This window comes from Fusarium verticillioides, chromosome 2 (genome assembly GCF_000149555.1).
Source record: "Fusarium verticillioides 7600 chromosome 2, whole genome shotgun sequence".
Lineage (NCBI taxonomy): Eukaryota > Fungi > Ascomycota > Sordariomycetes > Hypocreales > Nectriaceae > Fusarium > Fusarium verticillioides.
In genome coordinates, this window is record NC_031676.1 from 1,356,830 (window position 1) to 1,382,996 (window position 26,167).

Sequence of the window (26,167 nt, forward strand, 5' to 3'; positions counted from 1 at the left end):
CTGTGACACCGCGTGGTAAGGTGCTGTACTCTAATGTTAAATTCCGCAATAGAATAAGTGTTTTTACCGCGGCGGAAATAGTCCTGAGGTTTGTTATTGGTTATTCAAAGTGAAAAGGAGGATAATACGGAGGTAAAATTGGACCTAATTCTGTTAATCCAAATGGATCAGCCAGTCAGAGATTCATTTAGTCGGCAAATATAATCATCATTCCGCAGGGATTGATCTAAGTGTATATCATTTAACGTTCAGAGCCCCTTGGGGCCAATACTCAAGGCTTTAAGGCTGTAAGAGACCTATATCCAATCAGATCACATAAAAGCCACTTAGCCATCAACAATGGTGTAACAAGCCTAGCGGATTAACTCTTCTCACTCAGCACATCAAAGCTTCCTTGTGAAGACTAAAGGAATCCGTCCACAATGTGGCGGACTTACTCGATCTGGATCGTCCGATCGTACCAACCCGATCTCGTGAAATTACCATATCGGGCTATACACTCATATCGTGATTGCGCATTAAGTAGGATACTGCTCGGCTGCTAGTGGTTGGTTGCTGGGGGTGTTACCAAAAGTGGTATTAGAGCCAACCTCATTATCATGAAGTTGAGTAGCCAGTAACACAACAGTCAATATGATGTACATGTTGTCAGTGCCTCAAGGTGATTGCATGTGTCTACGCTTGAGAACTACGTATACCGATGTCTCATCTTTATTTAGAGAATACCTTGAGTTACAACATCGTATACTTCCCGTGACGCCTGGATAACTTACTCGGTGCAATTTAGTAAATTACAGAGTAGGTATTGTATGAGTGGACTCGGCTTGATTACCCTCTTGGCTGTCCCTCCTAGCATGGCAGGGTTCCAAAAACCACCAAATAGAGGCGTTCCACTCGCTAGGATGTCCCGTGGGGATATCAAGATCTGAGTGACCGGGTGACTCAGGTTGACCTTGCAGAGATTCATGATCATTTGATACTGAACCGATTCCAAGACCACATACTTGTCACCATAGACAGCCCGGCTCAAGCACACTTGTCTCTTGCACAATGAGATTGAATATTCTCCTGAACATCTATTAGTTACTATATATCAAGTTATTAGTTCTTGGTGACCTAGTGCTCATACACCATGGAGCCATCGATTCTTTCAGGCCTCTCAGTAGTTCAGCCAGTACCTACAACTCCGGCAAAGCAAGATATGTCTCGTCCATTGACAGCCCTGCCAACAACTACCTCGAGAACCCATGTCGGTTCAGGCCATAGAGAATCTATTGACCTCGACATACTGCCAGTCCGAGAGGATCCAAAACCAGAAAATGCATCTTCCGAACCTGCCGATGACTTGGAAATGAGTCAACCGGGTCGTCCAGATTCGAATACTGAGACTGTCGAAGTTGCACCAACTATCTGGGACCCTTTTATGAACCGCTTCAGACTTTTCTCGACCTGTCTATCCCAGATAAATAATGCTCTAAGCGATGGTGCTACTGGTGCATTGATCCCCTATATGGAGAAGTATGTCGATAATATTTCCCGTCAACGACATGTGCTAATATCCCTAGGTACTATGGCATTGGCTATGCCACCGTTTCTCTCATATTCGTCGGTAAAGCCTTTGGGTTCATTGCCGCCGCCGTACTCATCGATATGCTTAAAGTCAAACTCGGTCGAGCTAAACTTCTTGGTCTTAGCCAAGCCCTTGTCACTCTGGCATATATCCCCATCATCTGCGGGGCCCCTTTCATCGTTGTTGTTCTATCATTCTTCTTTATCGGCTTCAGCATCTCGATAAATGTGGCCATCGGAAACCTCTTCTGTGGTGGTCTGCAGAACGGAACATTCATGCTGGGTGTACAGCACGGGACTTACGGAATAGGGGCAACTATCGGCCCTGTCGTAGCAACCGCGCTCGTTACCGCTGCAAACATCGTGTGGAATAGATACTATATCATAACCTGTGTGCTCGGAGCTTTAACCGTCGCATTAGGAATATGGTCGTTCTGGAGATACGAACAGGAGTTGAGTCCTGCGGCGCGCCAGAGGGAGACAGCTCAAGTTGGAGACTCCATGTCGAACAGCATTTTTCTTGCTATGAATCTGCGTATAGTATTCCTTGGTTCACTCTTCATCTTCGCCTACCAGGGAGCCGAGGTCTCTATTTCTGGCTGGGTTATTTCTTTTCTCATCAACGACCGCGATGGTGATCCTTCTTCAGTTGGTTATGCAACAGCAGGTTTTTGGGCCGGTATCACTATCGGTCGATTCCTCCTTTCTGCCCCTGCGCAGCGAATCGGCGAGAAGAAACTTGTGTATGGTCTCATCATAGGAGCCGTTGCTTTTCAACTTCTGGTCTGGCTCATTCCTAACATTGTGGGCAACACTATCGCCGTATCTATTGTCGGTCTTCTCCTTGGTCCTATCTATCCGTGTGCCTCGGCCGTTTTCCTTCGAGGCATGACTAGACGGGAGGCTTTGACCGGTATTGGTATGATTAATGCTTGCGATAGCGCAGGCGGAGCTATTGCGCCCTTCGTCACGGGTCTTCTGGCCCAGGCGTTTGGCACCTTTGTCCTTCATCCGATTGTAATTTTCCTGTTTGTTATCATGTTGTTGTGCTGGTATTTTATTCCAGCTGAGGAAAAGAGGACTGAGTGACAAGGCGGCATCGAGAGGGAGAAAGTGAAATTGGAAAATGTATGAACAAGTGAAGTGACCAGGGTAGAAATTATGCAGGGAGTTGATTCGATCCAGGCTGACCAAGTCTATTCACAAATCTATAATGAATCTATGTGACCTCAGTAGATGGCTCCCACCTAGTCTATCCTTTATGTTTTAAATCGTCATGGATGCCATTTCCTATTCTCCTTTTTCATGTCATTAATTCATACCAGATTAGATACGGCCACGGGCAGCATCCTTGACAGAAACGGTACCGGCCGCAATGTCCTTGACAGTCTGAGTGATGCTAGACCAGTCACGGAATGTGACAAAGGGAACGTTCTCGTTCTCGCACCAGGTAACAAGGTCTATGAAGAGTCACTAATTGCGAACAATACTGGGAATCGATATTTTACTCACCCTTGTCGGCCTTGGCAAACAGAAGATCGGTCTCCTTGGCCGCTGAAAGATCAGAGACACCATCACCGGCGTAGAACATGGTAGGTCGGTTAGGAAGCGAAGAGTACTTTCGGATCTCAATAGACTTGTCATGACCATGGATACTAGAAAAGTCAGCATTTTCTCACTACATCAACGCATAATTCAGATTTACCTATCGTCATGGAACTCAATTTGCCAGCCTCCCTCATCCTTAAGAGTCTTGCCCTCTCGTGCCTTCACATCGTTGCTGACAATCTGAATATCCCAACCAGGACCCAGAAGAGTGTCTAGAAGAGCTCGAATGACAGGGGTCATGCCGCCACTGAGAATGACAATGGGAACATTGTTCTCCTGAGCCCAATCGTAGAACTCCTTGAAGCCAGGATCGAGCTTAATGTTCTTGAGGAGAATCTGAATGCACTCATCGAAAGGAGTCTTGACGCTGTCCAGCATCTCAACGAAGCTGTCGCGGAAATGCATGTTTCCATAAAGAACGTCCTTGTTAAGCTGACGACGGCGCTCAACACCGAAGCCAAGGTTGTCGGTCATGTAGTCATTAGAATCGGCGGTGGTTACTGTCCCGTCAAAGTCGGTAAAGAAGATGAACTTGGGATCGTTCTTGAGAGCTGGCGTATCGGAGGAAGCCATGATGACGGTCTGCAGTGTATTATTGCGCGTTTTTATGACTCAGTGAGATCCTTATTGGAGTCTATTCCAGTTCAATGAAAAGAGTGAGTGAATTGGATGTCTCTAGAACGGTAGTCTAAAAGTGACGATGTTGTTGAGAGAAGATATGACCGAGCAAAGAAAATGGCGGGGGAGGGGCACAAGTTTTCATGAGACAAACAAATAATCGCAATAATAATGATCGACAGGAAATTAGAAACACCTGCTATAAACTAGCTGAGCTGATTGGAGGTTGATACTGAAGGATCCTTACTAGTAAAATGAGTAGCAATATAAATCACGTACTGTACATAGCAGAAAACACCGCATATCTCGTTATCAGTTGTTCCGCCTTGGCCAAGGTTCGACTGTCGTCATTGTCATGACTCTCAGGAGCTGCAGGACGTTGAATAGTGCCCCTCCACAGCCTCTTCTCCCTGCAATTGCACTGGAATAAAGCCCCTAGGACCCTGACTGGCCTAAGTCGCACTCAATAGCGCTCCCGGTGAAGGACCCTGGCCAAGGTGAGCAGGGCGGTGACTCTATTCGGCCTGGCTCCGGTGGCAGAAAATACCCCGGCTACGGAGCCGGCTGTAGCTTTATCGGCTCGGCCCATGCGTTCATCCCATCATCTCAACAATTGTTGCCGAGCTACAAGTCCAATCGTTCACCCTCGACGCCGCCGCTGCGATACACGCTTCCTTTGGTCGCAATGCAGCCGCTTGCTCGTCCTGCGGTTCGGCTTGTCTGGAACCATGCGCGATTTGGGCTTGATCGATCCGCGAGGGCCGGGAGGTCTTGCTGGAGCCCCTCGATAGTGCAGAGCTCAACAATATGTGTGCGATGCAATTTCAAGGCCATTGGTCTCCGATCAAGACTCTATTCGACGGAGCGGCCACCTAGAGATTCCGAGAAGAGTTCGAGGACGAATAAAGATGTCGAGGATGAGCTTGAATCTATACTTAAACCTCGGCCAAACGTTTTCAAAGAGCTTCAACCGCCTGCCGATATACCCAAGTTGAAAGATGTCAAATCTACCAATGCCACCTCCGAAAGCGCTGCCCCTAAAGACACAGAACCCGAGCCACCCAAGGCCGAGACAGATACAAAGCCTCGCGATGAAACCTCTCCATCGCAAGCACCATCAGGTCTTCAAAACCTGCGACACCTTACCCTGAACCATATGAACGAATTGAAGGAGAGATTTAGCGGTGCTATGGATAGACTGCAATCCCGAGCAATGAATGCCTCACAAACGCTGAACGATATTACCGGATACACAGACATCGAGGCCATCAAGCATCAAAATGCCAAGCTGGAAGCAGACCTTGCAGCAGCTCATGAGCGGGTCCGCGAGGCTCGTCAGGAATACAAGACATCGAACGCCAGTCGTGCGACAACACAACGTGAGGTCACAACACTATTAGCGCGGAAGGACAGCTGGTCCCCTATCGATCTTGAGCGCTTTACTGAGTTATACCGGGCCGATCATACTTTGGAGGGCAAGGTCGCATCGTCCCAAGAGGCTCTAACGGAGGCTGAGATGGAAGAGCAGCGCCTTAGCCAGCAACTAAATGCTGGAATCCTGAAACGTTACCACGAAGAACAAATTTGGAGTGATCGTATCCGACGGGCGAGTACCTGGGGTACCTGGGGCCTGATGGGCATGAACTTCCTTTTGTTCGTTATCCTACAATTCGTGGCAGAGCCCTGGAAGAGAAGGAGACTGGTCAGGGGCGTTGTGGCTGAGGAGAAGGCTGTTCTGGAGGAGGTTCGCGGTGAGCTTGAACAGGTCAAGCTGGCTATCGAGAACCAAAAGACCCTGTCAACCGTTGAGAGAACCTCTGAGGCCGAGGCTGAGGCAATTGCTGAAGCCGTGGCGTCAGAGAACGTGTTGCCAGGTGAGAGCCTCATGGTGGAGGAAACAAAATCCAGTCAGGAACCAATTGCCGCCTTTGAATCAGTGGCTGAAGTGCCTTTCTCGGAACCTCTGCCCACGCGGATGTGGCAAGAAGCTCTTATGGATCCAGAATGGTGGAAAGCCAAATCGCAAGACATCTACAGCGAGCGACGGATAGATCTTCGCATGCGGGACGTTTCATTATTGGTACTGGAGGGCGCATTAGCAGGCGCTGTGTTTACAGGAAGTATTGCGCTGCTTTTGGTTCGAAGATCATGACAAGATGTAAAATAGATAAAAGCTTATCATTGTATACTACCATAATAAAACTGTACATTCTCGTCGAGGACGAACATTGAACGATTTCTCGTTATAGAGTTCCTTGCGTGATGTTGGTTCACGATGCTTCACGCCGTTGGCGAGCCAATCGGATGTTGGTGTTTTGCATGACCGGTAGGGCTGGTAGCCAGAAAGGCAATACCGAAGAAAGATGGAGTGGGACTAAACCTTCGGAGCTTAATGAAGGTTAATATTTCCAACATGTCATATTTGATGTACATGTGCGTAAAATCCGAGACTGTTTGTTGAGTTGTCGATATATCACCATAGAATGAACTTTGTCCGCCAAGAACCACCTAGTTAGTTCATCATGACACTTCAGCCTTTAACGGCCCCTAGAACCCTTGTCATTCCACCCTCAAGGGTGACCCTGACCATTAATTTGAGCTTGGATGATGAAAGGGCACATCAGCAACATGATTTGCCAGACATTGAGATTAACAGCAACTAATTGTTAAGGATCTTGACGTTGCAGATATTGACCGCTTTCCGATATGCGGTTTTAATCGGAGGACAGAGGTGATTTAATGGTGGGGCTCTAGTCTAGGACTCGTAGGACTATGAAGGGTGACTTATAGCAGATGCAGATGCTTTTCCAGTGTAACTGCAGCTGCACGGTGGGAATAAGGGAAATGCACATATTAGAGTTTGTTATCTCCTGATTCTTGTTGATGGACGAGTTTGGAACTTTGTGGTATTACTTATGCCTCCATGACAAGAAAGGCTCAAGAGTTTGGGGTTTCAGAAAATGGTTTCACAAGCATCAAACCAAGTTCCCATATTCATGCGAAACTATCTGGTGATGGGTCCTGAAACGCAATTCGAGTAGGACGCATGCTTGTGAAGATGATATACAAAAGTGCCAAACAGACATCCATTCCTTTCAAGTAACTTAAGAGACTCTCTCTCGGGTATGGTTGTCTCATTGGAGTTCAGCCTCTTTGTCCACGTTATCATATCATCATTCTAGTCCTACCGAGGTTACCTCTTGACAAAAGGATATACTACTACGTATACCCAGTAGATCATATCGTATCTTTCCCCGAAGAACTGAACAAACAAGGATCTGTTGAACGAATCTGCTGCAGACAGTGCAGACCGTCACCCACCATAAACTCAACCCGACTCGACTTATTAATCCGGACGGAGAGCTACACCTACGCCGCTACAAATTGGAAGCTCCCCGCCAGCCAAACCCTGGATCTCCCCCACCAACAGCAGAGCGGCGGTGGTCTTAGCTCCTCGTGGTGGTCTTGGTCTTGGTCTCTGCCTGTGCCTAGGTGTTATCCGTACCCTGAGGCCTTGCCTTGGGCATTCATCACCCAGTACTAGGGAAAGGTAGGTATTGGGCTGTGCTTTGTCCTTCGACCCTCTCTTTTTTTCGTATTTGTCAAATTCTTTTTTGCACTGGTCTCCTCCTTGTGTCTCCTAAAAAGGACCTACCTGTATCTTTGAATCTAGTATCAACTTCCTTGGTCTTTTAGCTTACCGCTAAAGTCGCCAGAGTTAGCTCAGTGTTACTGCGCTGTGCTCTACTGTGCTTCTGCTCGCGCATTGAATCTTTGGAAAACGCCCGATAAAAACCCCGCCAATTTTACCCCCTCCTCCACCGAGTGTCGATGCGATTCCCTAAGGTACCAACCAACTCTAGGAACTTATTGGATCACTGACGACATTTCTCACCTTTGACCTCCCAACCTACCTTACCACCTCTACCTAACTTAACTGCCCTGCCACCTGCAACCTGCCACTCAACACCTAAATACCTACCTAAAGAGTGAGTACCTGCCCAAGGCAAGGTACCACCATAATCTGCCTTTTGACAACGGCTGGGCTTAATAAACCCAAACCCTCTTTCCCTCAACCTCCCCTCCCCTCCTCTCCCCCACCCGCCAGCTTCGGCCTCATCCACCTGAAGCGAAGCTTGACGGCGAAAACCTCCGCCAGCCATAAACCACCGTCGCGGACTCACGCATAATTACATACACGTACCTGGGACCTTCTGGCTTTCCTCGTTCCGTGTGCTTCTGCCCGCCCGCCCGCCTGCACCTGGTTCGGCTCTCATAGGATAACGACATTCATTGGCGATAACGACACACAAGACGTCACCTGTCTAGTGGTCGTCTAGTTATTTTACCACCCGCTCGCCCACCCTCGCCCGCTCATTATTGAGGCGTTGTCCTCACCACCTGATATCGGCTGTATTTTCAGCCATCCCCTCCTCCTCCAACCTCCTGTCGTCCCGCGCGAACGTATCGTGCAGCCACTTTCACCATGAATGACGATGATGCGATCCATAGCATCCACAAGAAGATCGAGCGCGAGAAGGCTCTCATCAACGCTGCCAATTCCATGAGAGCACAGACCAACAATGAAGCCGTCAGATCTCGTCTCGACTCACAAATGCGAGATGGTCGTCGCAATCTGCAGTTCTTTGAGGAGAAGCTGCGCGACATCCAGATGCGACGTGTGAACTCTGGTGTTGGGGATATGTCCCTTGGAGGATCTTCTGACGATGCCGGCGGCCCTCCTGCACCACCTCCCAAGGATTCCCGAGAAGACAGAGGATCTGATCTCATGCCTCCCCGCCATCCTTATGCTCCAGGTCCCCCTGGTGCCACGGCTTTGCCGAAGCCACGTCAAAATTTCACCAAGTTAGGTGCGTCGTTGCTATGCCATCTCCATAGAAACTTCTCTGAGGCTTTCCGTGTTTTCTGTACTGTGCTGTGCTAACGTGAACGAAAACAGACCTGATCAAATATGATACACCGCATCTGGGACCCCGCATCCAGCTCATGCTGTCGCAGATTCAGTTCAAGCTCAACGTCGAAGAACAATATCTTAAGGGTATCGAAAAGATGGTTCAGCTTTACGGTATGGAGGGAGACCGCAAAAGTAAGGCTGACGCGGCTGCCCGAAAAGTCGAAAGCAAGCAAAAGATTATACTGTTGAAGCAGGCACTCAAGAGATATGAAGAACTGCACATCGATGCGGATGTTGCGGACGCCCAAGATGGTGAGTTGACACTGCAGCATTTCTTACTTCGACGACATGTTGACAAAAGAGCAGACGATTCTATCAATGCCCCTAATCTGAGGAAGCCCCTTAGCGGACAACTATCGATTCGTATGCTGGCTATAAAGGATGTCGACCACCTAGCAACTGGTAGGTTTACACGAGGGCCTGAGACCTTTATTGCCGTCAAGGTTGAGGATACTGTGATGGCTCGTACAAAGGCGACCAGGAACGATCGCTGGGAAGCCGAATACCATACCATCGAAGTTGATAAGGCCAACGAAATCGAGCTGACGGTTTACGACAAACCCGCTGAGCACGCCATGCCCATTGCTATGCTCTGGGTCCGAATCTCTGATATTGTCGAGGAAATGCGTCGTAAGAGGATCGAGGCTGAGATGAACAGTTCTGGATGGGTTTCGGCCGATAGAATGGGTAGCACCGGTGGTGGTGCCCCTTCACAATTCCCCATGAGCCCATCTTCGGGCTCTTTTGGGCCAGGCTCTCCAGCTGGCGGCGCGCAAGGAACAGAGACCGGTCCATTCGGGACTGCTGGTCCCCAGCCTCAAGTGCAAACTGGGCCAATCGAAGAATGGTTTAACCTGGAACCTACTGGGCAGATTCAACTCCAGTTGGCATTCAACAAGACTAACGCGAACAGCCGCCCCGTCGACCTCGGTCTTGGCCGAAAGGGAGCTGTTCGTCAACGCAAGGAAGAGGTTCACGAGATGTACGGACACAAGTTCGTACAACACCAGTTCTACAACATCATGCGTTGTGCGCTTTGCGGAGATTTCCTCAAGTACTCTGCAGGCATGCAGTGTGAGGATTGCAAGTACACTTGTCATACCAAGTGTTATTCTAGTGTGGTTACGAAGTGTATCAGCAAGAGTAACGCTGAGACCGATCCCGACGAGGAGAAGATCAACCATCGTATTCCGCACAGGTTCAATCCTTATTCCAACATGACAGCAAACTGGTGCTGCCACTGTGGTTACATTCTGCCTTTTGGCAAGAAGAACTGCAGAAAGTGCTCAGGTGTGTTTTCTTTGACTCTGTTTGCTGCATTGTGAAACTAATCCTTTATCTGTAGAATGCAATCTTACTGCACACGCCCAGTGTGTTCACCTTGTTCCTGACTTCTGTGGCATGTCAATGGCTGTTGCCAATCAGATATTGGACGGAATAAGATCACAGAAGCAGAGACAGGCAAAGGTCTCTTCACTAACAGAAAAGACTCTCCGGCCAGGAAAATCGAGCCCTACCAGCACTCACTCCCCGGCCCCGTCCTACTCCAGCTCGTCCGCACCTCCTTATCAGCCAGGACCTGCCTCACCTGAGGCAACTGAGGCTGCTAAAGTTATGTACTCGAACCAGACAACACCACGACCTGGGCATCCCGACCGAACCTCGTCTAGCTCAACGGCTGCAGCGGCAGCCTCTGCGGCTATGTCCGGAGGGCCTGGAGGGGCCCAGAGACAACAGTCTGATTATGGACGTTACAGTGGAGGGTATGACCAGCAACAAGAGGATCCATACGCTCAAGGGGGCCAATACGGCGCAGGTCAGCAGCGTAAGTACAACCCGGCTGACTATGCCAACGTCAACCCTAGCTACGGAGGACAACCGCCAGCTCAGGCTCAGCGGCCAGTGCAACAGCAGCCAACTGCACAACAGCCTCCTCCCCAGCAACCGCTGCCTCCTGTCCCACAACACCAGCCTCAGCAGCAGCAAGCGGGTTACCAACAACCACCACCACTAGCACACCAGCCCCAGTCACCGGAAGCGATGTCTCCTAAGCAGCAGTCTGCATCTGGTGGAAACAAGGCACCACTGCCTAAGGCCACAGACCCAGGTACAGGCCAACGGATCGGGCTGGATCATTTCAACTTCTTGGCTGTGCTGGGTAAGGGTAACTTCGGTAAGGTCATGCTTGCTGAAACAAAGCGATCTCGCAAGCTCTATGCTATCAAGGTGCTTAAGAAAGAGTTCATCATAGAGAATGACGAAGTAGAGAGCATCCGCTCTGAGAAGCGTGTGTTCCTTGTTGCCAACCGAGGTAGGCACCCATTCCTCACCAACCTGCACGCATGCTTCCAGACCGAGACCCGTGTGTACTTCGTCATGGAGTATGTTAGCGGTGGTGATCTGATGTTGCACATTCAGCGAGGCCAATTCGGCACCAAGCGTGCCCAATTCTACGCTGCAGAGGTTTGCTTGGCACTCAAGTACTTCCATGAGAACGGTGTCATCTATCGTGATCTGAAGCTTGACAACATTCTGCTGTCACTTGATGGCCATGTCAAGATTGGTGATTATGGTCTGTGCAAGGAAGATATGTGGTATGGTTCGACAACAAGTACCTTCTGTGGTACTCCCGAGTTTATGGCTCCCGAGGTATGTCTATAGTATCCAATCCCTCCTTTTTCTTTGTGCTGACCTTTTTCAGATTCTTCTCGACAAGAAGTACGGCCGTGCTGTTGATTGGTGGGCATTTGGTGTCCTGATCTACCAGATGCTTCTCCAACAATCGCCTTTCCGTGGAGAAGATGAGGATGAAATTTACGATGCCATTCTCGCGGATGAACCACTTTATCCCATTCACATGCCCCGAGACTCAGTCTCTATTCTCCAGAAGCTGCTCACTCGTGAGCCTGACCAGCGACTCGGAAGCGGCCCAACTGATGCCCAGGAGGTGATGAGCCAGCCATTCTTCCGCAACATCAACTGGGACGATATCTACCACAAGAGAGTGCAGCCTCCTTTCATGCCTCAAATTAAGAGTGCTACTGATACTAGTAACTTCGACTCGGAGTTCACCAGTGTTACTCCCGTGTTGACCCCAGTCCAGTCTGGTAAGTTCCGCAACTTCCGAGTTCTTGATCTTCCACTAACAGTCACAAGTTCTCTCACAAGCCATGCAAGAAGAATTCCGAGGCTTCTCCTACACAGCTGATTTTGATTAAGCGACTGGACTAACAAGATTGACGATTTTGCAATATTTTATCGAGATGATGGAGCCGCGGTGAGGTTATTGTCTTGTCTATCGAATACCCAGGGGCGATAGTGAAATAGGTGGCCGGACACCGCGGGCAGGTGATGTCGGTACAGTGAACCCAGGATGGGCGTCTTATCCAGGCGCCCTCTTCCCACGTTCGCTGGGTCGCTTATAGCGGTAGGCTTTCAGGATATTGGTGGTTGGGCGAGTAAAACATACGAGGGCATGATTAGTACCGTGCCATATTGAGACAGTGAAGCAAGCGATCTTAGCGGTAGATGAATATCGTATACAGCAGCATTGGAATGCATGTTAGTTAATAGAAGCCAGAGAAGAGATGATAAAAAATTAGTTGCAGGCAGGCTATGGTTTTTCTTATATGTTACCCTGCACAGCGGTGATTGGTGGTGTGCTCTTTGGCCAGCTCCAAAGATACCTACTGCTTCATTATTCGTTTTCACCTTGTCACAGTTGCGTTTGTAGGTGCGCGAGGGCATTGGCATGTTTTAGATATTTTTTTGACTTATGTTTTGTTTATCCCATTTGTAACTCCGCCTCTTTCTAGATTTTCTCTATCGTTCTACGAGGTGTACTCCTTCTGTAGGAGCTTGGCAATAGTGTTGAGTCTATAGCATGTTAGTATTCGCTTCGAGATGTACTTATTAGACTGGAACTTACTGGATGTTGCTGGTACCCTCATAAATGGCACCGATCTTGCTGTCACGGAAATACTTCTCAGCGAGGCCTTCACGGACAAAGCCCATGCCACCCATCCACTCAATGGCGGAACCACTGACACGGCCAGCGACCTGAGAAGCGTAGAGCTTGGCCATGGCTGCATCCCTGACAAAGTCCTCACCAGCCTCCTTCTTGCGAGCAGCAGTGTAGACGAGAGCGCGAGCGGCAGTGATCTCGGTGTAAGCTTGGGCGAGCTGGTGCTGCATACCCTGGAACTCACCAACGAGAGAGCCGAACTGCTTGCGGTCGTTCCAGACGTAGCGAGCAGCGTTCTCGAAAGCACCGAGAGCCAGACCGGTCATCTGAGCAGCGATACCAATTCGCCCCTCGTTGAGAAGGGCAATGGCGTACTTGTAACCGTGGCCACGCTCACCGAGGAGATTCTCCTTGGGAATCACAACGTCGTCGAAGTTGATGACGCATGTGCTTGAGGCGCGAATGCCGAGCTTCTTCTCCTTCTTAGCGATAGAGAAACCCTTAGTGCCCTTCTCGACGATGAAAGCGGTGATTCCCTTGTAGCCCTTGCTAGGGTCGAGGTTGGCGAAGACAATGAAGAACTCGGCCTCCTTGGAGTTTGTGATCCACATCTTGCTACCCGAGATCTTGAAGCCGTCGGCGGTCTCAGTAGCTCTCGTGGCCATGGCAAAAGCATCAGAACCAGAGACAGGCTCGGAGAGACAGAAAGAGGCAACGGTGTTTGTCGCAAGGCGAGGGAGCCACTTCTTCTTAATAGCAGTGGAGGCGTACTTGATAATAGCTGTGTTGCAGAGGGTATTGTGCACATCAACCAGAACGGAAACGGAGGGGTCTGCACGGGCAAGCTCCTCAATGGCGATAATGGCGGAAGTGAAGTTCATGCCGGCACCTCCGTACTCCTCGGGGATCTCAATACCCATGAGACCCTGCTCGAACAGCTGCTCAACAACAGCTGGGTCCATCTCCTCAGCCTCGTCCATGTCACGCGCACGAGGAAGAATCACATCTGTAGAGAACTTGGAGACGGTGTCGGCCATGGCAGCCTCGATCTCAGAGAGGTGAGTGATGGGTGTAGGAGGGATCTCGGAGATGTCGATTTGCTCATTGCGGCGGATGGATGTTGTAGATAGAGGGCGAGCAGTGTTGCTTCAGCGCAGAGTTAGCGATTGCTTCTGGTCAGTCTCAAAATTGAACCCACAGGTTTATTCTCGTCAATGTTCGGGGAGCGGTGGCTCGTGTGGCAATGCGCTGTGTAAGACCTCGACCACCCTGAAGCGCAGGGCGTACGACTCGAGTAAACGACGAAGACATGGTGAGATTTGCGGTGTTGAGGAGAGGCGTGAGGAAGCGCGGTGACTGTGTCAGAGAAAAGAAGGAAAAGAGATGTAGGGGAGCTGAAGTGGCTAGGTTAGATCGAGGTGTCAGGCGGGTATGTTAGATGTCTGACGATCACAAGCCAAAAGCGACAACCAGCATGACAAGCTCTTTGAATGGTATGAAACAAGAAAGATGAAGGCGATAAGAGAACAACAAGGTCGAGATGTCAATTATTTTAGCCTCGGTATATACAAATCATCCATTGGCCCTGTAGTTACACGTCCTTCCCTTTATACGGCTGAAGCGGTTGAAGAATCTCGCTGTTCGGCCTAGACCAGCCGAGGATAACCACCGAGGTCGTGGATGTCTTCGGTTGTACAGCGGTAATGGATGGAACTTTGACTTGACTTTGTTTGACTTGGATCGATTTGGGGAAATCTGTTAGCCAATGCGGGATGGGAGTTGGGGAGGATTGCGGGGGGAAGAAGATGCACCGGCGATTAACCGCTGACGTCAAAGATTGAGGTGGGGCATGATGGATTGTGGCATGTGATCTGCTGGTGAGCCCGGAGAAATAGAACATCCGAGAGATTGTAGCACGTGACACAGCTTCGAGAGGCTGAGATTTTGATATTGGCGGCATTGGATGAGCTTGGGATTGGGATAGCGAGAGGCTGCATACGGGGATCAATTCGACCCAGTTCTCACGACAATTTAATTCAATCCGACCATCGAAGACTCGCCCAACATGGTCGGCTCCATCCTCCGCCAGTTCTTCTCCCCGGCGACACGTCGTCCCCTCACCACAGCCCTCTCAACACCACCAAGCCGGCTGATCCAACCAACCCTCCGAACATTCACAACCTCAGCACCCCGCGCATTCGCTCCCACAACAGCTCGTCCAGCGACATTGAACCAAGTCCTCCGCGGTATCCGAAAGGGCAAGCGCGCTCGTCACGCTGTCTCACCTGCTCTGTCCAACACAAACTGTCCCGCTCTCAAGGGTGTCTGTCTGCGTGTTGGTGTTGTTCGACCCAAGAAGCCCAACTCTGGTGAGCGAAAGACCGCTCGTGTAAAGCTTTCCACTGGAGCTGTTGTTACGGCGTATATCCCTGGCGAGGGACACAATATTCAGCAGCATAGTGTTGTATTGGTACGAGGCGGACGTGCACAGGATTGTCCTGGTGTGAGATACCATCTTGTTCGAGGAGCTCTGGATCTGGTATGTTTATTGCCTTGGCCATAAATTGAAGTTCTGGCCATATTTATACTAGATGCTAAGATACTAACTACTCCAGGGTGGTGTTGCGAGCCGAACAACAAGTCGAAGCAAGTACGGCACCAAGAAGCCAAAGAAGGCCACAGTTGGTTAAACAATTTTGCATACGGAAAACAAATGGACGAATTGGGTTAAAAGATGGCAAAGCGATGATACAAGACATGTGTCAAAACCAATAGACCTGGCTACAGCCATGTAATGATATTGTACACTATTTCGAGCATTCAATTCAAGAAAGCATTCAAACGATCCCAGAACATTCTTGATTCATACACTCTACATGATCAAAAGCTGTCCAAAGTGCTTCAAACCCAGACGCCTGTTGTTGGTTCCCGTAAGAACATCACCTAATGCCGACCCATTGTGTGCAGCCCAGAAATCATGCAGACAATCTACCGAGCATTACGACCTGTATGATACAACCCTATACAACCCCTTGTTAATACTATTTTGTCTACTGCTGCTTCTCGTAGCCCTTGGGCTTCTCCATGCCGTTGAGCTCGAAGAATCGAGAAGTGCCTGTTGCTTGGTTAGCGTATGATTCTGAAACAGTCTCCAGCAAAATACTTACAAGAGTAACCCTTCCAGTCAAAGTTGTTATCAGGGTTGCAGTGGCAACGGAGATCCAGACGTCGCTGCTCGTCAGTGGGGCAGTGAGTGAAAGGAACGTGGTAGTAGGCAATGTCCTCGAAGAAGTGAATCTGCTCCTTCTTAAGGAGAAGACCAGCAGCAATGGAGTGGACAGGAGCATCACCCCATCGCTCGTAGAAGAAACCACCGTCCTTATCAAGAGACTCGAAGAAATCGAGATAAGGCTTGCTGCGGAGCCAGGACAAGCTACCAACCTCAAAGTTGGACCACTAAACTCAATTAGTTGTGAAACGGGTGACAAGTAGAGCTTAACTTACGAAATGGCACTTGTTGTAGTTCTCGCCACCGTCATCACTGAGGAAGCGCATAGAGTTATCGGAAGAGATATGCTCAGGGTGGTTCTGCATGAACTTCTTGGTGCTAGCCCAGAGGGTGGGAATAGTGTCGATGTACTCGTAGAGAGAGAGAACAAAACTGTACTTCTTGTTGTTCTCGTGCATGACACGGAAGGGGTCGTAGTGGATGTCGCAGAAGAGCTTGACGGAGGGCTCAACACGCCAGTAGTACTCGTAGTTCATCATGAGTTCCTGTCGGAAGAAGAAACCAGACTCGAATCGGCACATGTGACGGTAGCTGATGGAATCACCGTAGATAATCTTTCGCTCGTGCATATCCTCACGGACCTTGCGGGCCTTCTCCTGGTCAATCCACTCAGGGAAAGACCAGTGTTCCTCGGGAATCAGACCATAGTGAGTCTTACCAGAGCAGAGAGAGGTGGTAACCTTCTTGAACTGCTCATCGAAAGGTTTATCGTTGAGGAAGACCCAGTCGTAGTTGTATCGGCGATTGAAACGATCCTCGACTTGTCGAATGGACTCGGCAATCTCCCAAACGTCCTGGTTTCGGGCAAGAGTAACAAATGTAGCGTTCATACGGGGACCGGGAGCAGTGCCCTGGAGGTTGTTCCAGCCAGGGTCGTTGGGGGACATAGCCAGAGGAGCCTCAGCAAGCTGGCCTGAAGCAGGACCCTCCTTGGGAGTCTGAGGAGCAGGAACAGCGGGGGCATCGCCAGCAGGCTTCTGTGCGGGAGCATCGTCCTTAGTGAGGGCAGTGTCTCCCTCCTCAGCAACAGGTGCTTGCTGGCCAGGGAAGTTGACGTTGTTACCGGCATCGGGGGACTTGGGGATGGTGCCAGGAGCTTGCTGCTGGTTGCTGGGGCTTCCAGGACCGCCTGGGAAATTACCGACACTGCCAGGAACGGGGATGGTATCGATCTTGGAATTGGAGAAGAAGTAGAACATAGTGAGCGTCTAAAGGAGTCGGGTTAGCAGGTGGCGACGTAAGCCATCATGAGCATCAAAACCCATGGGACATGAATGGATAAAGGCGACGTACGAAAAGCGCGAGCGCAATATAGCGCACGTAGCGCGTATGACCTGCAGCCATGGCGAAAAAAGAATTGACGATATGAAATCGTCAATACAAGAAGAGTTCAAATGAAGTGGGAGGTTTGAACAGAAAACAAAGAAAGAAGAAAGATGGATGATCCAAAGTCGACGTTTCGGTGGCAGCGCGCACGGGGAAAAACGACACCTAGAGCACCTAGCAGCCCGCCTAGGCACTTACGTTAGTAGGGAGCCGGGGGACTGAGGGGCTCCAGTAAAAGGAACGGTCGGTGATCTTTCTGATGGAACTAAAAAAAAGATGGATGGGCGACCTCGTTAGTCCTCCACGAAGTGAAGAACAAGGTCAATATCGTGAACCAGAAACAAGTATTAAGGAGAGAAAAAGAGATGATTCACGACGAAGAATTAACATTCACGAATTGAGTATGTGCAGGAAAATATCTACTTATTATCATGCAAAAAAGACAGTTGGAATCAATGGCACGCAACAAGTTGTTGGAGAGCACTGGAATGAGATGAACAACGTGTTCTGGGGGAACAAGCCCAGCCCTTGGTCGTCAATTCTAGGCAAAGTCAGGTACACACGGCGACTACATAGAGAGGCACAGCTTGTCCTGATAAGAAGAGGGTGACTCGAGGTATCTTCGGCAGGGGCTTGGAGGGAAAATACCTGATTTCCAGCACTTGGCAGCACTAGGACGAAGTATTCGCCAAATGATATGTACTTGGTACGCCCTGGCGTCCAGGGGACGTATCCCGTATGTTAGCGCATCTCAGCTCCGATTACTGGCTTCTGTGTCAAACTATTGCCGAGTCCAGACGCTTTTGGGGTGAGTCTAATGACATTGGTTCCAATTCAATAGGTAGGTAGCAAACCCTTTTCAGCTTAACTATCCTCTCTCCCAAGTCCGTTCAAAGAAAGGTGGATTTTCGTTCGTTGTCAAGATTACGACGACATGCAGCAGGAGACTGATCTGTTTACAGGGATGCCCCAACCTTGGAAATCTCCATTGTCATCGACTTGATCCAGATACAACAGCTCGTTTAGGTTGCGCCATGCGCCTCTTGCAGAATGTTTAGGAATGAGGGATCTGCAGTTATTCAAGCCTCATAATCGAGAAGGTTTCTCTCAGCAAATCGAGGCCTGGATTGGGAAAAGTGTTACACGTCGAATGCATCACCAGCTTTTCTCGTATCGTTGAATGAGATGGAGGTGCCCCTTTTTTACGTTTCCTGGGCTTGTTTTAGGTTGGCAGCTTACAGCCCAGGAACCTTGCGTCAAAGGAACGGAACGCTGCAACCAGCCTGTAGCAGTTCCCGATTTCCCATCTTCTCTCCACTGTACGAGGTGACCAATTGTTTATTGTTGGTCTCTGAACCCGTTCGTTCCGTTTTTGTGGTTTGTTAGTCGACCTCTTCAACCTTGAATTGAGTCTCTGGGCTGGAGTCCTTGATCATGGATCGATAACCTTATTCAGGCTCAAACTCATGTCCGCCCGTATGTCTAATTAACTGATTTTTTATTCCCATGGATGTTTCACCAAAGGTCTGTGACTTTCTCTTCAAGAGCCCTCCAAAGGTCAACGGCTGAACCACTCGCAACCTACAATATCAATAGAGTAGAATACCTAGATAGGCCTGCGTTTTATAGAACGATACATGTCAATGCCAAATAAAAGCGTCACTGAAGTGATGGACATGTATACCTATGTTCCAACAAAGAGCTGAAAACATAACGCAGTCAAGTACCTTGTTGCTGCAATATCAGTATGATATTTTCATCCTTTTATATAGACATTCTCCTTCTATGTCTTCATGAGGTTGTATGTCCTAGTCTAAACTCATAAATAGTGTACGAATCTTGTATGGCTTTTGGTTCCTACCTTATTGTCTAGACTCGAAGAAGCTCAACAATGGCATCACGTGATTATGCACGTGAATACATGTACCCTCCATCTAACCGCATGTGGGGGAAGCGGGCTTGGAGAACAACGTTGGCACTTCGTCGCATCATCGTCGGCATCAGAGCTTCGCCGCGCATCAACATCGCAGCCCGCTCTCTCCCAAGCGGCTGTTCACCCTTTTCGGTTACAAAGCTCATTGGTAGAGTTTCCGAACACTTCTAACAAACTTTCCACAGCCAACTTAGCGCTATATTCGCATGCTTGGTCACGATACAAACATCTTGAACCTATTTTACTGGAAGACATCATGATAGATTTGTGCGCGCTGAACGACCCTGAACATATCTCATTCTCTTAGTGGTGAGTGGATTTACTTCAGCTTTGCTTTCCTACCTTGCTCGCTTCCCCCGGCCTGGTCATTGCTGGATATATATGTCCGGACTGGAAACCCTTCAACGCCCGTGGACCTGAGGACGAATTCTGTGTTGCACAAGCCTTCCTTCAATGCGAACCCTTCCAAGCTGGCTCAGATATTGGACCGTCGTCTTCTTGTCGGTGTCGGTAGTGATATGCGCCACATGATGGACAGTGAAACAGAGTCAAGCAGCTTCGACCACGACAGGACCATGTAAGAAAAGGACTCAGGAAGGAGAGCAATATGACATATAGAAAGCCCCGCCATCGCAGTCGTCGCGAACACTCTATCGGCGACCCGAATGTTTGGGATAAGAAGCTTGATATCTGGTCCAGGGAGGTCATGGGTCGTTTCCTGAGGATACCTCGAGCGGGGCACGGAGCTCAAAGCGACTATAGTTGACTGGCGTTTGTACTAATTTCTTTCATAGTACAATCGACGTCCACTTGCCCAAATTCTTTCAAAATGTCCTTCTTCGGTTTCGACACCACGCGCCATAACACGGCTGCGCCTGGCTTCTCCCAATCTCACGATCCATTTGCTGGTTTATCAGGCAGGGATGGTGATGATGATGCTCTAGATTTCGAGGAGACTTATGACGGTCTTGGAGACCAGCTCGAAGAGACTGGAGACGCTTTCAACGACGACACTTTCGGCGACAGTGGCCCGGCAGTCTCTCGCAGTGCTGGCAAGGATTTCGACTTCTTTGGCCAGACTGCCAAGGTTGCGAATGCCATTAATGAGGAGCATCTTCGCTACAACCGCCAGGGGCCTGCGACTAAACCCGCTGCTTCTGCTCAGGCGCATTCTTCCGTCAACCAATATGCCTCGGCCGACTACCAGTCTTACTACTCTAATCAGCCTTACCAGCAACAGTCTTATCAACAGCCTGTGCGATCTGGTTACGAGAAGTACCGCGAACCCGAGGCGCTCCCTGATCTCCATGTTGACCGAAGCATCTGGGGCATTGGGCCGTCTAAGCCAGCCCAGCAAGCATCGCCTGCTCCTGTTCCTGCAGCTCAGCCTGCCCAGCATGCGCCCAGTCGCAAAGTCATGAGCTTGGAAGAGGTCGAGGCCGCCATGCGATCTCAGCCCAAGCAGCAGACACCTCAGCCACATGCCGCAGATCTTTCCTATCAACAACCGCCTCCCGGATTTACTGCTCATCAGCAACAGCCTCCTCAGGCCCATGGTCATGGCCACCCAGTGACTATCCTGCAGAGGCCCCAAAGCACTCAATCGAAGCCCACGCCGCCAGCCCCAGGTCTTCAAGCGACTCCCGTTCAGCATCAGCAGCAGCTCCATGCCAACCCGACCCAGATTCTGCAGAATCCCAACCGCGCCGGCCCAGATGCGCATGTTCCACCTCAGCATGGACACCACTCCAAGCAGTCCCACAGTGCCATCCCTAATGCCGCGCAGTTACAAGCTCACCCCCAAATGCAGCAGATGTCCGAGGAAGAGAAGGCCGCCTATCTGGATCAAGAGACCAAGAGGGCGAAGCGAAACCACAAGATCTGGCTTCTGTCGAAGGACAATGGGTTGATGACTCCCCAGGACAAGAATTTCATCACCCGTATCCAGCTCCAGCAGCTCGTTTCCGCTACTGGTAACCCTGTCGAAGGATCTGATGCTTCAATTGCCGAGGACTTCTACTACCAGGTTTACAGCCATATCCGGGCTGGTCAGCGTCAAAACCCCAGCCAGCCTCTGAGCAACTTCGCCCAGACATACCTGTACCAGACTGGTAGTCGTCAGGGTGGTATGCGTCGCCATGGACGTCCCGCCGAGAATCACTTCCAACGAATGGAGCAGCAGGTACAGCGTGCTGTTGAAGCTGCCAAGAATAAGCCCAAGAACCCTCAGCTGGTCATCGCAGGCAGTCTAGGAAAGATCTCCTTTAGCAACGCGAAGACCCCTAAGCCTCTCCTCAGCATCAAGCGAACCGAGAGTGAGCATCAGCGCCCCAATAATGGCAAGAAGGGATCTAGCCTTGATCGAAAGACCATCCTTCGAAATGTTGAAAAGGTTTATCAGACTCTGATGCAAATCGAGGATCATGTTCGACTTATCCCACCCCCCATGACCGGCCCCGATGAGGAGCTTGAGAACAAGCACAAGGAGTGGGCCACCATTCTCGAGACCTATAACGCCAAGCTCTGGCAAGAGCTTAAGGTCCATGAGCAGATTGGAGTTGTTGTTCCTCATCCATTCATCGCTTTCTTGTCTTGTGCCAAGGGTGAGAAGGCCATTCCTCGTCTTTTCCCTCATCTCTCTTTTGAACAACGGACTACTATCTTGACCATGATTATCTATCATCTCGACCAATTGGATGTCGTCCAGGGCGCTGCTATTACACCGGGCGAGGTGACAACCATCAATGCACGAATGCGAGAGAAGATTGAACTTTTCATCTCTACTGTTATGCCATCGCTGATGCAATATTTCAACGATACTGGCCTGGATATTGTTGATGGAGTTTTGAATCTGATTGCCACCAAGCTCAACGTCGATCTCATTTCGAGATCAAGAATTGGTGTGTCCATGTTGACACTTATTCTCAGTCGTGCCGTGCTTCTCAAACAGACAGGCGCCGGCACTCCTGAGCAGTGGGATAACTGGTATGTAAATTCTGGACCGTGAATCACAACTTTAGCTAACAAGTATCAGGGATCGAACATTTGAGATCTTGTTCAGTAGGCTCGAACCTTCGCTGCCTTACATTTTCCCTGGTAGTGTCAACACTGGAGAGGATGTCTACGTATGGCAGCTTCTTGCAGCTATGGGCGTCAGCGCCACTCACGACCAGCAAACTCGCCTGGTCCTTGCTGTCAAGGACCGTGTGCTCGACACTGTCACTGTTTCGAAGACACTCCCTCCTGCTATGGGAGCAGAGCGACTGAACAGTGTCAACTTGTTCATGCGATCCATTGGTTTGGATGTCGAGCTTCTCCAGTAAACATTTGTTTTATGAGCATGCATACAGGCTATTGTCGGTGATTCTTGGGCTTTTTTCTTGGGCTGGCATATAAGAGCGCTCAAGGCGACCGGGATATGCAGGATGCGACACAACACAACAAACAGGGTTTACATGCTGGCGAAAATATTATTGGGAGCGGCTCAGCGTATAGGCATACTGGGTGTACAAAATTCCTCACCCCTGATATGGCGAGTGCTTAGCGCTTTCATGTATACCGGCATTACAGTCGGATGATCATCACTAACTCATGGAGAGAGTTTGGGAGGACTCTTGTCCATTGAGGAAATAGGTTATATCGTATTTGCAAATTTTACGCGTGTTTGGCAAAGCTTTTCTATACGGTGACCTTTGAATTTTTTATATAAAGTTGATAGATCCTTTGCGCCGTCCCATGCTACCTACTTAGTCCCCTGAGTTTATTTCTAGCACCAAATTTTCACTCTTCATCCATCAACGTTGGCCGTCTTTGAAGCTGTAGCTCGAGGTCTACCTCCCCGTCGAGCAACGGTTCCCGCCGCTCCACCTCGTGGTCGAAGCTTGGGCTTTCGTGCCTCGTCCGCCCCTGGCGCAGGTTGCTCTGGCTGCTTAGCGGGGGCAATTGGCTTGAGATCTTCTTTAACAGGTTCTGATGTCGGCTGTGGCTTCTTTATGCCACTAACAGCTTCAAGAAGCTCGTCATCATCCCACCGACGGGCGAACTTTGGCACTGACTCCTCAAGGGGTGGCTCATTGTCCTCCGCATCATCGGCTTTCTCTGCTTCTTCTGCGGCCTCCTCTTGAGTAGGGCGCAGGAAGAGGCTTTCGTTATAAACCTCCCAGGCAGCCTCCTCGTTCTCATCTGTGTAGTGCATAGTTCGCCAATGCTCTGTCTGCACAGCTCGTAGACGATCAGCCATAGTTTCGGTGGTGACAGTATCGCCATCGCCAGTAGCCTTGACAGTCATATGAATTGCGCGAGCAGTGCCGGCTGCAGTACTGGGAGCCGACTCCTTAGTAGCTGCGTCTTGTCGTGCTTGTTGGACGGTTGCGTCGATGTGGTGAAGTTGTGGGCGTAGGTGGACAAGCGATGACACAGGTGTGAGATGTAAGTCCTCTGGCGATGGGTTAGAAGATATATGGGCTCAAGACCAATGCGACTTACTGCCTTGAAAGACACCGACCATATGCTGAACCTCCTTATACTCAGGATACTGCCCACCAAGGGTCTGTATCCGGAGCACTTTATCCTGCCTAACGGCCTCTGCCCAGTCCATGTTCTCCTGTTCATCCTCGGCCTTTTTCCTGCCACCTCGAGCCTGGACCGTACCAAAGCCAAATCCACCAGCCAGGCCATGGCTGCCGCCATTCTTCGTCGCCATGGAAGCATGTAAAGTCTTTCCCCATTTTTGTCCCTTCTCGCGATCATAGGCGACTGTGTTGTCGAGGGGAACATCGACTTCAACCATGCCAGCTTGAGCCTTCACCCGCAATTCGGTTGGTGGAGGTCGTGGAGAGTCATCGGTTCGGTTTGGATGTTGGAGAACAAGAAGACGGCGACCTAAAGGTAGAGATGGGTTGATAAAGACGTTGTATGTTGCGGTGACGGGGTCATCGTCGTCGTCGTCTATCGTGGTGGGATTGTTAATTGTGGAGGGCTTGACGCCTGAGTCGACATCCATATCATCGATGGCCATTGAGGCCGTAGGAGCCGGTGTATTCGACGATGTAGACATGTTATGCAACTATTTGTATGAAAACAAAGCTTTTCTGCAGAAATTGCTAGTCAAGAACCTGACTAGACCTTATTATTCGCTGATCGGTATGGATGACTCTACGTCGCTCTCCAGGTTCGCTTTGCGACAACCGCAATGCGCAGCTGTTTCTCGAAGACCTTTGCCTCGTATGTCGATACCGAGTATATATACGGATTTTGTACCAGTATCTTAAGCTCCGGTGTTTTTGCGACAGGGTTTCGATGTGAAGTAAGTCAGCTTGAAGGTTGTAAGCCTAAGGGAAGTCAACGCTGGGAGGGGCGGTTGTAGAGAAATTTCCATGTTCGTCCCCCGCCAAAGTTTAGACCGTTATCTTATCAGTAACAGCAATTCGAGAGTCGCAAGCCCAAAGATGAGAGTCACTCAGTCATGTCCCAATTATGATAATTAGGGAGCTGACTTATTTCAATAGAGATTTAATCTCAGATGGAAGATGTATTTACTGCATTTGAGATGCTTTTCCGGCAAAGCAGCCTATTTGCATTAACAAATTCTTTACACACAACCCAAATTTTGAACTCCATTGAATCCAGCAGGCATATGGCCATGAAACAATATCCGTATATCGTTTCGTTCCTGGGCACCCCAGAAGCCAGAAAACACATCGATTAACATCAAACAGTCTATCGACCCTTTCCACGGTCGCGACGTCCACCCTCCAACACCTTGACTCTCTTGTTGAATCTCTCTCCAATACCACCTCCCATACCGCTTCCTCGAGGTCCATCCGTTGTGTCGATTCCACGCTTTCGGCTCTTGTCCAGAAGAGCACGAACGTTTCCACCTGATTGCTTGCGCTTGGTAAGACGATCGATACGGTCGACACCCTCTCCCAGGTTGTGCCAATCCTCGCCACCAAACTGCATGCGGTTGCTGCGACCAGCCTGCTTCGCCTTTTTAGCTCGGTCCTTCTTGCTCTCCTTGGGAAGGCGTGTGAAGTTCATTTCTTCATAATCTCGGCGCTCTGCCTCCTCCTTTCGCTCGGCGTCGGTCTTCATCTTGCGACCGCCCTGAACAATTGTGGTACCAATACTTGGCTCCGCCAAAGGTGCGCTAGATAGCTCTGAAGCAACGAATTCCTCCATAGTGTGAGATCTGCCGGCGCGACGATCGTGCTTCTCGCGGCGTTGAGGCGCATCCATTGTGGCTCGGTCTCTCTTGGGTGGGCGGTATACACCGACAGCTCCTCCATCACGCTCCGCACGACGAGCGGTAACATCATCAGCCATGGCTCCAAAGTTACCGGGCTTGTGAGACAGAGCTTCAGCATCTGCCTCCTCCTCTGAGTCTTCCTCTTGTTCCTCGGAATCTGATCCAGCCGCAGCCTTGGCTTCCTTTGCCTGTCTCTCGCGCTCTGCATCGTCCGCTGTTCGGAGGAATCGATCAATGGAGAAGCGCAACTTTTCTTCCAACGGTCGGGCTCCCCTTTCTAAGTAAAGTCGCAGTTCAACCAGCTTTGCCCTCACAGATTCGTCGAGTTCTGATTCATCTTCAGCCTTATCCGAGTTTGACTTCGAGTTGCGCAACTTTAGTAGAATCAAGAAGACGAAGTTTTGTAGGTATGACAGTAGAAGCTCATTCTTCACATCGAGAAGTGAAATGCCATCCTTCTGGTGCTCGATAGTTGCGAGTTTTGGTGTGACCTCGAGTGCTGATGACAGCGACCGGGTTAGCGACGTCAACAGCGCTGGTAGTGTTGTAGGTGCTGCCATGTTGATCTGTTTGCCTGAGACTTGAAATCTCTAGACAATTGAAAACTCGTGTCTCGTCGAAAAGTTTGGAGTACTTCC

The 26,167-nt window shown here is 49.9% G+C and overlaps 10 protein-coding genes across 12 annotated transcripts; 5 read left to right on the top strand and 5 right to left on the bottom strand.

Annotated features, from left to right (window-relative positions):
* Window positions 1–1,132: 1,132 nt before the first annotated feature.
* FVEG_06265 (hypothetical protein) lies at window positions 1,133–2,658 on the top strand (the record flags this gene model as incomplete). The annotated part of the gene is made up of 2 exons (XM_018894587.1): window positions 1,133–1,518; window positions 1,566–2,658. 2 exons carry the CDS (start codon window positions 1,133–1,135, stop codon window positions 2,656–2,658), a joined length of 1,479 nt encoding a protein of 492 aa, XP_018751684.1.
* A 16-nt stretch (window positions 2,659–2,674) lies between these two features.
* Window positions 2,675–4,315, bottom strand: FVEG_06266 (hypothetical protein). Its single transcript, XM_018894588.1, has 3 exons — window positions 3,275–4,315; window positions 3,082–3,224; window positions 2,675–3,029 (listed from the first exon to the last, which is right to left on the bottom strand). The coding sequence occupies exons 1-3, from the start codon at window positions 3,748–3,750 to the stop codon at window positions 2,896–2,898; spliced, it is 753 nt and encodes a 250-aa protein (XP_018751685.1). The 5' UTR covers window positions 3,751–4,315; the 3' UTR covers window positions 2,675–2,895.
* A 36-nt stretch (window positions 4,316–4,351) lies between these two features.
* FVEG_06267 (hypothetical protein) lies at window positions 4,352–6,031 on the top strand. The gene has a single exon (XM_018894589.1). The coding sequence runs from the start codon at window positions 4,481–4,483 to the stop codon at window positions 5,945–5,947; it is 1,467 nt and encodes a 488-aa protein (XP_018751686.1). The 5' UTR covers window positions 4,352–4,480; the 3' UTR covers window positions 5,948–6,031.
* A 1,348-nt stretch (window positions 6,032–7,379) lies between these two features.
* On the top strand, window positions 7,380–12,421 carry FVEG_06268 (AGC/PKC protein kinase). The gene is made up of 6 exons (XM_018894590.1): window positions 7,380–8,666; window positions 8,756–9,022; window positions 9,077–10,060; window positions 10,116–11,419; window positions 11,472–11,877; window positions 11,927–12,421. Exons 1-6 carry the CDS (start codon window positions 8,282–8,284, stop codon window positions 11,986–11,988), a joined length of 3,408 nt encoding a protein of 1,135 aa, XP_018751687.1. The 5' UTR covers window positions 7,380–8,281; the 3' UTR covers window positions 11,989–12,421.
* An 88-nt stretch (window positions 12,422–12,509) lies between these two features.
* FVEG_06269 (acyl-CoA dehydrogenase) lies at window positions 12,510–14,517 on the bottom strand. 2 transcript variants are annotated; one of them, XM_018894591.1, is made up of 3 exons: window positions 13,933–14,517; window positions 12,699–13,880; window positions 12,510–12,646 (listed from the first exon to the last, which is right to left on the bottom strand). In XM_018894591.1, the coding sequence occupies exons 1-3, from the start codon at window positions 14,043–14,045 to the stop codon at window positions 12,601–12,603; spliced, it is 1,341 nt and encodes a 446-aa protein (XP_018751688.1). In that variant the 5' UTR covers window positions 14,046–14,517; the 3' UTR covers window positions 12,510–12,600. The 2 variants fall into 2 exon arrangements, with proteins under 2 accessions (XP_018751688.1, XP_018751689.1); XM_018894592.1 differs by lacking the exon at window positions 12,510–12,646 and having other exon boundaries at window positions 12,665–13,880.
* A 155-nt stretch (window positions 14,518–14,672) lies between these two features.
* On the top strand, window positions 14,673–15,679 carry FVEG_06270 (30S ribosomal protein S12). The gene is made up of 2 exons (XM_018894593.1): window positions 14,673–15,273; window positions 15,350–15,679. Exons 1-2 carry the CDS (start codon window positions 14,800–14,802, stop codon window positions 15,422–15,424), a joined length of 549 nt encoding a protein of 182 aa, XP_018751690.1. The 5' UTR covers window positions 14,673–14,799; the 3' UTR covers window positions 15,425–15,679.
* Window positions 15,254–17,891, bottom strand: FVEG_06271 (alpha 1,2-mannosyltransferase). Its single transcript, XM_018894594.1, has 4 exons — window positions 17,317–17,891; window positions 16,239–17,231; window positions 15,902–16,190; window positions 15,254–15,849 (listed from the first exon to the last, which is right to left on the bottom strand). Exons 1-4 carry the CDS (start codon window positions 17,365–17,367, stop codon window positions 15,785–15,787), a joined length of 1,398 nt encoding a protein of 465 aa, XP_018751691.1. The 5' UTR covers window positions 17,368–17,891; the 3' UTR covers window positions 15,254–15,784.
* Window positions 17,892–19,323: 1,432 nt separating this feature from the next.
* On the top strand, window positions 19,324–24,422 carry FVEG_06272 (hypothetical protein). Of its 2 annotated transcripts, XM_018894596.1 has the most exons (3): window positions 19,324–19,591; window positions 20,077–22,267; window positions 22,317–24,422. In XM_018894596.1, exons 2-3 carry the CDS (start codon window positions 20,112–20,114, stop codon window positions 22,603–22,605), a joined length of 2,445 nt encoding a protein of 814 aa, XP_018751693.1. In that variant the 5' UTR covers window positions 19,324–19,591; window positions 20,077–20,111; the 3' UTR covers window positions 22,606–24,422. The 2 variants fall into 2 exon arrangements, with proteins under 2 accessions (XP_018751693.1, XP_018751692.1); XM_018894595.1 differs by having other exon boundaries at window positions 19,324–22,267.
* FVEG_06273 (hypothetical protein) lies at window positions 22,916–24,631 on the bottom strand. Its single transcript, XM_018894597.1, has 2 exons — window positions 23,768–24,631; window positions 22,916–23,719 (listed from the first exon to the last, which is right to left on the bottom strand). Exons 1-2 carry the CDS (start codon window positions 24,336–24,338, stop codon window positions 23,070–23,072), a joined length of 1,221 nt encoding a protein of 406 aa, XP_018751694.1. The 5' UTR covers window positions 24,339–24,631; the 3' UTR covers window positions 22,916–23,069.
* Window positions 24,632–24,797: 166 nt separating this feature from the next.
* FVEG_06274 (hypothetical protein) lies at window positions 24,798–26,138 on the bottom strand. The gene has a single exon (XM_018894598.1). The coding sequence runs from the start codon at window positions 26,087–26,089 to the stop codon at window positions 25,001–25,003; it is 1,089 nt and encodes a 362-aa protein (XP_018751695.1). The 5' UTR covers window positions 26,090–26,138; the 3' UTR covers window positions 24,798–25,000.
* Window positions 26,139–26,167: the final 29 nt, after the last annotated feature.